The following is a 12,386-nucleotide window of genomic DNA, read 5'->3' as shown; positions in this document are numbered from 1 at the left end:
ATAAGTAGCTTTAGTAGGCAGTCAGTGCAACTGGCTCAGTGTAAGAAGGAAGGGTAGAAGCAGGTAAGGTCAAAGAGTTAAAGGGAGTGGCCAGGTCAGGTAGGGCCATATGAGCTATTAAATACATGGACTTCAGTATTTACTCTCAGTGAAAGGGAAAACAATCACAAAGTTTTGGGCAGAAGGGTGATATAAGCCACTGGTGCCCAGCCAGAGGTGATTTTGTCCCCCTAAAGGGCATTTGGCAGTATCTGGAGACATTTTTGGCTGTCACAACTGGGGGCAGATACTACCAGAATCTAGTAGGTAGAACGGTCAGAGATGCTGCTCAATACCCTACAACACAGCAGACAATTCCCTATAACAAAAATTATTGGGCCTAATAAAATGTTTGTAGTGTCAAAGTTGAGAAATCTTGATATAACCTTACAATTAATAGGATTACTCTCTGGCTACTGAGTTGAGAATAGATTGTAGGGCAAGGGAAAAAAACAGGGAAACCAAGGAAAACAGGAAGCTATTGCAGTATCTAGGCAAGAAATGGTGGTGGGTTGGAGCAGGTGGTAAAAAGACATCCGCATTCTGCATATATTTGAAGGCAGAACAACAAGATGAGCTGATGACACCACTGGAGAAGTGAGAACAAGAAGTTATGGAAGGGTGGTGTTCCATCAACTGTGAAGGGGAAGGCTGTAGGGTAGAATAAATTATTTTGGGGGGTGAGATTTGGAGTTTTAGGTTTTGGACACATGAATTTGCTTATGTCTATGAGACATCTAAGTGGAAATGTTGAGTATGTAGTTAGATATACTAGTCTGTAGTTCTGAAAAGACTGCAAAAGGGCAACCAAGCAAGGTAGGAAGAGGACTGTGGAGTCTGGAAGTTTGGTGAAGTGTATTAAGGAGGAAAGATCAACTTTGCTGCTGAAAGGTCAAGTAAAATGAAGACTAAAAGCTGACCACTGGATTTGGCAATGTGAAAGTCACTGTGACTTGGATGAGGACAGTTTTGGTCCTCATCCCCTAATCACAGGGGCAGACCCTGACTGGAGTGGGTAAGAGACAAAGTGGGGAGCAGAATTAGAGAGATAAAAGCCCAATTTTGGGAACTATTCCTGCAGAGGGGAACATAGAAATAGAGTGGTGGCCAGTAGTAGTAGAATCAAATATCTTAAATTTTGTTTTTAGGGAGAGCAATTACAACATGCCAATATACTAATCAGAATGACCCATCAGAGAATAAGAAATTGATGATGTGGAAGAGAGAGGAGAAAATGCAGGCAAAAGGGAATGGGATCCAAGACTCCAATGGGGGCACTGGGTCTAGACAGGAGCAGGAAAGTCTGTCTCTGTTCTAGGTGAAAAGGAAGAGTGTTAGTTGAGATGAGAGGGCAGAACACGTAACCCCAAATGTTGGTAGAGATGCGGGGCTAGGGGTCTGCAGAAGGTTTATTTTGATTGATTTCCATGAACCCTATCCTGACACCACAATCTCAATGACCTCTCCCTCTTATCATTTCTATTACATTTATTCTGTATCACTTGGTAGGTATTTATAACACTGCAGTGTTTGTAACTTTCCAAATGCATGTGTTTTATAACTTAACTGTAAGTTCCTCAAGGGACACGTATTAACTATTTAATGCTTGTAACAATATTACAAATAGGTACTATTATCTCCATTTTTCAGATGGGGAAACTGAGGCATACAGATGCTAAGTAACTCACTAAGATCACACAGGCAGTAAGTGGAGGAGCCAGTATTTGAACTCTTGCAATTTGGCTTTAATTCCATGTCATATCCATTTTGTAGACACAGAATCCACAGGTACCTGTCCTCCAAGGTCTTTTTAAATTTCACAACACAAGTGAGATATCTCACTGGTTAAATAGAAATGGCTAAATTACTTATGAAATTAAAAATCACTTTTCTTCTGAAAACGAACATTTAAAATACAAAGATAAGCTGTGGGAAAGAAGAATGGGAAGCTATTGTTATTTGGTTTATAGTTTCAGTTCTGCAACTGAAGAGTTCAGAAACAGATGGTAGTGAAGGGAGTACAACACAGAATATACTTAATACCACTGAACTGTACATTTAAAGTTATAATGGTAAATTTTGTTATGTGTATTTTAACACAATTTTAAAAAAGAAAGCTAAGAAACAGAAAAAAAAAAAAAAAAAAACCAAAAAATAAACACAACCAGGCAGACTAGGACCAAGAAAGTGTAGAGAACTGTTCCACTTCAAGTAACCATCTGAACAGCCAGTAGCTTTAGGGTGAGGCTGGGGGCACAAAACTATCCGCTAAGTCCAGCTGCTGACAAAAAACCAACCATGTAGACACTGAATTTTATATTAACAGGGTATACCAATGGTGATGATTAAAATAAAATCAACAAATTGTGGGGAAAAAAAGATAAAATACAATACAAATTAGTCTTTGTTAAAAAAAATTAAAACAAAGATAAGACAATGAAATAGAATTAAATAGGGCTATCCGCAGAGATCTGACCATCTAACCACATATGCCACACAATTTCTAGTGAGACAAAGCTTTGTTTCCCCCCCTTTATTGAACACAAACATAATTAAAAGGGGCTGCAGAAAAAGGAGGTTGTATTTACTATCTGTGTTCTCCACCAGAATATATGATAAATGACAAATCTGTTCTGCTTACCATCTTCTTCCTAACACCTGGAACAAGTCCTAGATATGGCAGATGCTCAAAGAAATTTGCTGAATCAATGATATGATCAGAAATAATGTATTCCATTAGTTCTACTAGAATGCCACATTACCTTCTCCTCCCTCTTAACACCACCATGCTATTAGAATTCTGTAACTTCCTCAACTCTTACAACCTTTGCCTATGCTTAATTTTTAGCAACCTACTTCTATGGCTTCACCCTGAACCTAAAACTATTCCCACTTTAAGTTATTAAATAATAATATAGGTATTTCTGGCCACTCATTCAACAGATATTTATTTATATACCTAACTATACATACATACACAATAATGTCAGTAAGTAACCACAACCTTTATCTCCAACTCCTATTATAACTCTTTATCCGCACCTAAACATCTAAGTCCCACTACCTTGCAGTCCCTTACACTGCTGCTAATGGCTTTTAGCTGTTCTCCCAAGGAGAGACAGAGAAGACAGAGATCAGACAGGTATGTAAAATCTTTGAAAAAAGTAGGCCTCACTGCTGTGTGCTGACATAAAAGCAAAGTGAAATCCCAAGTCCAGCTCAAAGGAGTAATCTGAAATTTTCCTGAAGTTGACACAGCCCCTTTCCCCACATTATGAGATCTACAATCCCCTTCCTGTCAGGTACTCTCTCATCACCATAACAACACACATTCCATAAAAAAACAGGGGGGTCATTAAAGAAAGGCAGGAGAGAACTTTTGATGCTGCTTTTCAGGCATCCCATTCAGGTAGTCTATAATCTTTTCTTGATAAATCATTAATTTCATCACTAAAATATCAAGTGTTATTCTGTGCTGCAATGCTCTTCAGGTCTCTAAGTTAGTATAATTTGCCAGTAAATTAAGTTCCTTCTACTCCTATCACCATCTGTTTTCTGTGTCTGAGTTTGCTTTGTGTTTTGAGTTTTATAGTTTTTGTTTCCCCATTTGATATCTTAGTTCAGTTGGCACATATTTCTGCTTCTGCTGAAGCAGGTCAGTCTCTCACAAGCTTCCCTTTCTTGTTAAACTATAAAAGCTCATTAAGGTTATGTCTAAAATTATGTTTGTAATTTTGTAGTTCATCAAAAGGCTAAAGGGAAATACATGTTTACAGAGTGTGACTCTAGGTTATAACATTCAGTGCAATTCTTTTTCCTGGCCTATTCTTACCCTTTCCAAGTTTTCTACATAATCATGATCAGAAAAATATATATTTAAAATATACAACTATACTTATGCATTATCACTGAATACATTTTCTATTTTCTATTAGCTTGTTCGTAAAATTAATGTTCCTTTATATTTAAGAATCTAGTGAACAATTTTTCTTTCTGCATATCATTTTAACTAGTTTTAGGTCTCTCATATTGGACAGTATCTTATATAGTTTCATGGTTAATAAAAAATGCTTTTTAAAAAGTAATGATTTCTAAAAATGAGGATTCATTTTCTGACCCAACAATATAAGTTATGTAACTAAAAATTAAGTGACTCTTTTAAGAACTATTTTTGTTCACTAGTGGCAAAGGGGGAAAACTGTCTTTAGGAACTCTATGCCTCTCAAGGCAAGGGCATTTTACATTTTTATAATAGCAACCTTCTTTTCAAAACTTAAGGTAAACAGAATAAATGCAGGTTCCCATTACTTTTGAGTAGAATGCTGAAGTATAGAGCAATAAAGTACAAAGATTATAAAATAAACAATAATATAGAAGTCTTGAATAAGAATACAGAGGAAGTACAGTACAATATTAGCAACTTTAACATTAATAGGTTTGGGTTTTGCAAATATCAAATGAGAAAAACAGAACCAATTATTCCTTAAGTTACTGATACCCTAATGTTGTTAAAAATGAAGTTAAAATATACGTATGAGTAAATGATGAGTTAATATCTGAAGTGCTTCTAAACTTAATAGGGGCATGCCATTGGTGCAAACATCACAAATTTAAAGGCTGATATATCCTAGGTAAATCATAATTTCTTCATATGTTTTTCACGTAAGTACTTTTGTTTAATCTTGATCTTAATCTTGCGTAGCTCAGGCAGTTAAGCGTCTGACTTTGACTCAGGTCATGATCTCCTGGTTCGTGGGTTCGAACCCTGTGTTGGGCTCTGTGCTTGACAGCTCAGAGCCTGGAGCCTGCTTTGGATTCTGTTGTCTCCCTCTCTGTCTGCCCCTCCCTTGCTTGTGCTCTCTCTCTCCCAAAAGTAAGTATTAAAAAATTTTAAAAAAAATCTTGATCTTAATCTTAAATTAAGATCTATGTACCTTTGGGACCTTTTACTTTTCTGCCCCAATATGCTCTAAGGTATCTAATATTATTATTTCCTCAGCAAAAGAGCTAAACAATCCCAACACTGGATTTTTATTTCTGTAGTCCTTACTTGCTTGACCTAACTTTTTAGGATGCATAAATTTGCTGAATCCTATTAGTATGTACTTTAATTATATGATAACACAGCAAACATACATTTTTGGCCCTCTTTAGATCACTGCCTTTCACCAAAAGATACACATACATATAGCAGGGATTAGAGGCAATGAAACCTGTTGCAAAAAAAGAAGATAACTGCATAAAAGTCTAAAAGAAGGCCATAGATGACAAATATTAATGCATTTAAATTTAAAAAATTATGTTTATTTATATTTATTTATTTATTTATTTATTTATTTTTATATTTATTTTTGAGACAGCGCATATGTGAGTAGGAGAGGGGCAGAAAGAGAGGAAGGCATAGAATAAGCAGGTTCCAGGCTCTGAGCTGTCAGCACAGAGCCCGATGCAGAGCACGAACCCAGGAACCATGAGATCATGTCCTGAGTTGAAGCTGGACGTTTAACCAACTGAGCCACCCAGGTGAGGTGCTCCGGGATTCACGCATTTAGCATGTGTGCCATTTGGTTCCTGCTGAGCCACATGCAACCTATACTTATTATAGCTATTTATGTGTCTTAACATTTGGCTCAACTCCCAGGTTCCATATTTGCTAAGAAAATTATGTTTCCTTATGTGTCAAATTTTGGACAATTACTAAGTGCTTAGCTGTGCCCAGAACCTGGCTCTTAATAACTATTTTCTAACTTTAGAAATCGTGGATGCTAGGAAATGGGGGGTTATTTTGACAGTGATGTCAAAATGCTAGAATCCAGTTTTGCATAGTGAGTACTTAGATTATTTCCATAATGATGAGATTATAGATTTTTGTCTCTTGATTAGCCCTGTGTATTTGAAAATGATACATTTCCTAGAGACAGTCTTAATCTTAAATTAAGGTAGATAATAGTAGCCCCACTAGCCTCACATAATCCTTCCAGTAAGATTATTGTTAAGTTTATTCACTTATTTGACAAATATTTATGAAATATCAACCGCATCTGAGTTATTCCTAGAACAAAAGTAGTTAAAAGGAAGCTCCTATCCTGAAGGAATGTAAAATCCCATAAAATCCCACAATTATAATACTGGTGGCATGTAATATATAACTAAGAGGTGGTACAAATAATTTGACCTAGGTCCTCAAGCATGGGTAGATTTTCTATAGGCAGAAATGAGCAAATGAGTAGCATTCCTCAGACAATAGCTTTAACAAAACCATGGAGAAAGGAAAATATCAGGTGAGCGTGTGAATATAGGCATACCTTGTTTTATTGTGCTGTGCTTTACTGAGCTTTGCAAATAAACACGGCATTTTTTCAAAAACTGGAAGCCTGTGGCAACCATATGGCAAATAAGTCTATTGGTGCCATTCTTCCAACAGCATTTGCTCATTTGGAGTTTCTGTGTCACATTTTGGTAATTCTCACAATATTTCAAACATTTTCTTTTCTTTTCTTTCTTTTAAAGTAGGCTCCACACCCGATGTGGAGCTTGAACTCATGACCCTAAGAACAAGAGTTGCGTGCTCTACTGACAGAGACAGCCAGGCACCTCTTAAGCGTTTTGATTATTATTATATTTGCTAAAGTGATCAGTGATATTACTACTGTATTGTCTGGGGTGCTATGAACTGCACTGCATCCACATAATATGGCAGATTTAACTAATAAATGTTGTGAGTTCTGACTGCTCCATCAAACGGCTGTTCCCCTATCTGCTATCTCCATCTCCTCAGGTCTCCCTATTTCCCAAGACACAACAATATTGAAATTAGGCCAATTATAACCCTAAAATGGCCTCTAAGTGTTCAAGTGAAAGGAAGAGTCACATGTTTCTCACTTTAAATAAAAAGATAGAAACGATTAAGTTCAGGAAGGAAGTCCTGTTGAAAGCCAACCTAGGCCAAAAGCTAGGCCTCTTGTACTAAACGGTTAGCAAAGTTGTGAATGCAAAGGAAAAGTTCTTGAATGAAATTAAAAGTGCTACTGCAGTGAACACACAAATGGTAAGAAAGCGAACAGCCTTATTGCTGCTATGAAGAAGTTTTAGTGGTCTGAATAAAGGATCAGACTAGCCACGACATTTCCTTTAATCAAACTTAATCCAGGGTACAGCCCTCTCTTCAATTCTAAGAAGGCTGAGAGGAATGAGGAAGCTGCAGAAGAAACGTCTGAAGCTAGGAGAGGTTAGGTCATGTGGTTTAAGTAAAGAAGCCATCTCTATTACACAAAAGTACAAAGGGAAGCAGAAGTGCCATACAGAAGCTGCAAGTTATTCAGAGTATCTAGCTAAAGATAATTAATGAAGGTGGCTAATAAAACAACAGATTTTCAACATAGATGAAACAGCCATCTATTGGAAGAAAATGCCATCTAGGACTTCCACAGCTAGAGAGAAGTTGATGCCCGTCTTTAAGGCTTCAAGGACAGGCTGACTCTCCTGTTGGGGGCTAATGCAGCTGGTGACTTTAAGTTGAAGCCAACGCTCATTGACCATTCCAAAAATCCTAGGGCTCTTAAGAATTATGCTAAATCTACTGTGCTCTATAAGTGGAACAATAAAGCCTGGATAATAGCACATCTGTTTACAACATGGTTTACTGAATTATTTTAAGTCCACTGTTGAGACCTTACTGCTCAGAAAAAAATTCCTTTTAAAATATTACTGCTCACTGTCAATGCACCTGGTCAGCCAAGAGCTCTGATGGAGATGTACAATGAGATTAATGTTGTTTTCATGTGTGCTAACACAACATCCATTCTGCAGCCCGTGGATCAAGGAGTAATTTTGACTTTCAAGTCTTATTATTTAAGAAATACTTTTTGTAAGGCTATAGCTGCCATAGATAGTGATTCCTCTAATGGATCTGGAAAAAGTAAATTGAAAACCTTCAAGAAAGGATTCACCATTCTAGATGCCATGAAGAATGTTCATGATTAAAAAAAAAGAACAACATTCATGATTCATGGGAAGAGGTCAAAATATCAACATTAACAGGAGTTTGGAAGAAGGTGATTTCAACCCTCATGGATGACTTTCAAGGGTTCAAGACATCAGCGGAGAAGTAACTGCAGAGGTGGGAGAAACAGCAGGAGAACCACAACTAGAAGTGGAGCCTGAAGATGGGACTGAAATGCTGCAATCCCACCACAAAGTTTTAATGGACAAGAAGCTGCTTTTTATGGATGAACAAAAATAAGTGAGTTCGTGAGATGGAATCTACTCCTGATGAAGATGCTGTAAAGACTGTTAAAATGACAACAAAAGATTCAGAATTTTACATAAACTTAGTTTATGAAGCAAGCAGTGGTAGAGTTTAAGAGAAATGACTGATTTTGAAAGAAGTTCTACTGTGGGTAAAATATACTATCAAACAGCATCACATACTACAGACAAATTGTTAGTGGAAAAAAAAGAGTCCATCAATGTGGTAAACTTCACTGTTGTCATATTTTAAGAAATTGCCATAGCTACCCCAACCTTCAGGAAGCAACACCCTGATCAGTTAGGAGCCATCAACATTAAGGCAAGACCCTCCACCAGCAAAATGATTATAATTGACTGAAAGCTCAGATGATAGCATTTTCTAACAAAATATTTTTAAATAAAAATATGTACACTTTTTAAGACAAAATGCTATTGTGCACTTAACAGACTACAATATAGTGTAAACATATTTTTTTTTTTTTATTTTAGAAAGAGGTGAGGGGAGAGGGGCAGAAGGAGAGAAAGAGAGAGAAAGAGAGAGAGAGAGAGAGAGAGAGAGAGAGAGAGAGAGAGAGAGAGAGAGAATATCTTAAGTAGGCTCCACCCTCAGTGCAGAGCATGAAGCAGGGCTCAATCCCATGAGCCTGGGCTCATGACCTGAGTGCAAATCAACAGTCAAAGGTTCAAAACCTAGGCGCTCCATAAATGTAACTTTTATGTGCACTGGGAAATCAAAGAATTCATTTGACTCCCTTTATTGCAATATTTGCTTTATTGGGGTGATTTGGATACTTGCCTGCAAAAATGGATATGCAATTAGACATACCAAGAGAGGGGTACAAACACATACTAAAACAGAACTGTGTAAGACCTTATTTATGTCAAGAAATCTAGACTTCATTGAGTGAACAAGCTAACTAAAGGTACTTTATAGGTACAGAAATGAGAAGATAAAAGAAATAATACAAGAAAATTATTTTAGTGGCTCTTGGCCTAAATAAAGCTAAAGAACCTCAATTTGGATGATTATTTGATTGATTTACAAATATGTATTGGGTCCCTACTATACGACTGATGCTGTTCTCAGCATGGAGGAAATAAAGTTATGAGTCCTATATGATTTGGTCCTGTTCCCTCCCTGACCTCATTACTTACTATACTACTTTGAGGACTCAGTAGTGCCAGAGTGACCAGCTTGCCATTTCCAGGCATGTTCTCATCTTGGGCCATTTGCACTGGTTATTTCTCAGAATCCTCTTCTTCCACCCCACCAAAATACATGGCTAACTCCTACCTGTCCTTCAACACTTGGTTCAAATGTCACCTTTCCCATGATGCCTATTCTGATTACCCTATTTTAAAATGTAACCAGCTCTGTTTTCTTTCCTTGTCTAACCCCATCACTTACCACCAAACACATGACATAATTTATCCATGTATTATGCTTATTGTTTTTTTCTCTCCACAAGAATGTTAACTACACAGAGACAGAGATCTGTGTCTCTTATTCATGGGTATTTCATAATTATCTAGAAGACTGCCTGACATATATGAGCACTCAATATATATTTGTTGAACACTGCTAAGTACAGGAACTGTTAAGAGTTCATGATCTTCTCAGGAGAGAAAAATAATTAAGCAGTGTGAGAAATTCATCAAAAGAGGGATATACATAGTCTGCCATGAAACCCAAAAGGAGAGGCACCTGGAAACATTCAAGGAAATCAACTTTTAGAAGGTCATGATTAAATGAAATGAGAAGGGTAGGAATTTGCCATAAAAATAAAAGGTATTGTTACTGGAGAGAACAGCAGGATACTCTTTAGTTGCACCAAAATAAATTGTCAGTAGCACCAAATACATCTTTATATCACTAGCACCAAATACGGAGCTTAGTACATGGTGCATTCAATACATGCTTGTTGAACTGAACTACACCAGAGAGAAAAGACCAGATATGGTCTTTATGTAAGTAGAGAAAGGTCTGAGAAGGAACAATTAGAAAAGCAGAAAGAATCAGGACAGCATTATGTCAAGGAAATCCAGGGTAAATCCTAACAATGGTGTCAAATGTTTAGGGGTCAAAGAGGATTATGTTGGAAAAAAGGCTTTGAGTTTGGTACGTATCAGAGAGCAGATTTAGCAGGATACTATAGACAGAATGCAGACTACAATAAATTAAAGAGTCAATATGTCAAACAAAAATAGAGACAGCTCCTGAAAAGCTTACAAATACTATTCAAATGTTATCTCATATATGTTATCATGTCATCTTACAGTTAGGGCACAGGGACTTCAGGAAGTTGATTTGTCTAAGGCTATGCAGCCAGCAAAGTCTGAAATAAGATATGGATCCAGCTTTTCTGACTCTAACTCTCATACTACTTCCATTCTCTTCACCAGAATTGTCTTCTTACGCTGCCATTCATAGTATGGGGCTTCACAGAAAGGACAGTGAATCCACCACAATATCCTACCAATATTCTGACATAATTAGGGAGGAAGTAAGAGAGGGCCTGAAGAAAATTTCAAGTGTAAATTCTAGTGCGAAAAAAAGAAACTGAGTATTTCCAAAAAGTATTTGAGACAATGAGTACAGACTACACAGAATCTCAGGAGCAGAAGATACTGAACACCTGAGACCTTACAATTTGATTTGGTTTGCCTGTGCAAATAAGTTAGCTGTATCTTATTCTTTAAGTCAGAGCTTCCCAAGTGATGCATACATAGGACAGGATTATTAGGTGTGTGATGATACTAATTCCCTTAGTCCTTACAGCTGTAGGTCTATAGGTCTAAATTTTCTTCTATGTACCACAATGTGCCACACAATTATGATGGGTGTCTGTGAGACATGAATAAGGATGGAACACTGTCTAGGATTACTTCTAAACAAATGATTAATTTAAAACAATGTTACTGTAGGCCCTTTAAACCTTAAGATATTACTTACATTATTCACATTTTCAGGGAAATAAAGTTCTAGAATTAATTTCCTATTATAATTCCACACCCAAAGACAAGACCAAATGATGATGCTGTCAACTTAATTTTTCCTCTTGTCCAAATATACTAAACATACTAAAATACTTGAAATACGAACACCTGGATGGTTCAGTGTGTTAAGTGTCTGACTCTCGATTTTGGCTCAGGTCACAATCTCACAGTTCATGGGATTGAGCACTGTATCTGGCTCTGTGTTAACGGTGCAGAGCCTACTTGGTATTCTCTCTCTCCATCTCTTTCTGCCCCTACCTCTCATGCACTCTCTCTCTCAAAAATAAATAAATACATGTTAAAAAAAAAAAAAAAAAGAAATATAAAAAAAAATACTTGAAATAGGCTTACCAAAGATATACTGTACTGGGTTAAGCTTCAGTACTGAAATGGTATTTTTTATCTGAATTAAAGTCAAAACAATAACATTATGATCCCTATTATGTAGATATAACAAGAACATAAAAACATACCTGTGGGGCGTATCCAGGAGGCACATAAATAGGAGGCACAGAACCGTTTGGGGACATCATTGGAACCTGAGCAGGACCTGAACGGATCACAGAAATGATGTGTTAATCCAGGATTACTTAGCAAGCTAAAGTTGAAAACAATTTGAGTTAGACTTTGAATACTTCATCTAAACTAAACACTCAAATTAACAGTAACTGTGTTACTATGAAAAGAAATTCAGATGATTCACCTGCTATAAAACATAAAAGTTTATCCTATAAAGTACAATGAGTATTATTTACCTGCAGTTGTATTTCTCACCAGAAACCCTTCTGGTGATCACAACAGCCACTTGGGGAGCTTTCTAAAACATCAATTTCCAGGTTCTTCTAGAGATTCCCATTTACTATACTTACAGTGGGGTCTTGAGTCAGTGTATTTACTCTACAAATATACCTAGTGAATCTTACGATTGTGCAAATTCAGAAACACTGACCAGAATCAAACTAAACTGTGCATATAAATCAGTGAAAAATATAAAAAGTAATATTTTGAAAAACAATAGAAAAAAAAGTCAAGAGGGAAAAGCAGTAAAAGGAAGAAGATATTTGGGATTTGCTTTGTTAATGTTCAAAGCCTCTTGTGTA

General features: G+C 36.7%; 1 protein-coding gene and 1 long non-coding RNA gene across 7 annotated transcripts in view; one reads left to right on the top strand and one right to left on the bottom strand.

Annotated features, from left to right (window-relative positions):
* Positions 1-12,386, bottom strand: part of FNDC3A (fibronectin type III domain containing 3A) — a 144,488-nt gene that overhangs the window by 52,992 nt on the left and 79,110 nt on the right. For all 6 annotated transcript variants that reach the window (XM_053899602.1, XM_053899607.1, XM_019447595.2 and 3 more), the window contains one exon: positions 11,760-11,836. In XM_053899602.1, coding sequence (XP_053755577.1) covers positions 11,760-11,836 — 77 coding nt within the window. The remainder of the gene's footprint in view (positions 1-11,759; positions 11,837-12,386) is intronic.
* Positions 3,394-12,386, top strand: part of LOC109265958 (uncharacterized) — a 39,571-nt gene continuing 30,578 nt past the window's right edge. The window contains exon 1 of the long non-coding RNA XR_002079435.2: positions 3,394-3,448. This is a non-coding gene — a long non-coding RNA (uncharacterized LOC109265958). The remainder of the gene's footprint in view (positions 3,449-12,386) is intronic.

This window comes from Panthera pardus, unplaced genomic scaffold (genome assembly GCF_024362965.1).
Source record: "Panthera pardus isolate Hobbes unplaced genomic scaffold, ASM2436296v1 HiC_scaffold_1, whole genome shotgun sequence".
Lineage (NCBI taxonomy): Eukaryota > Metazoa > Chordata > Mammalia > Carnivora > Felidae > Panthera > Panthera pardus.
This window is presented reverse-complemented; position numbering and strand designations above follow the sequence as displayed.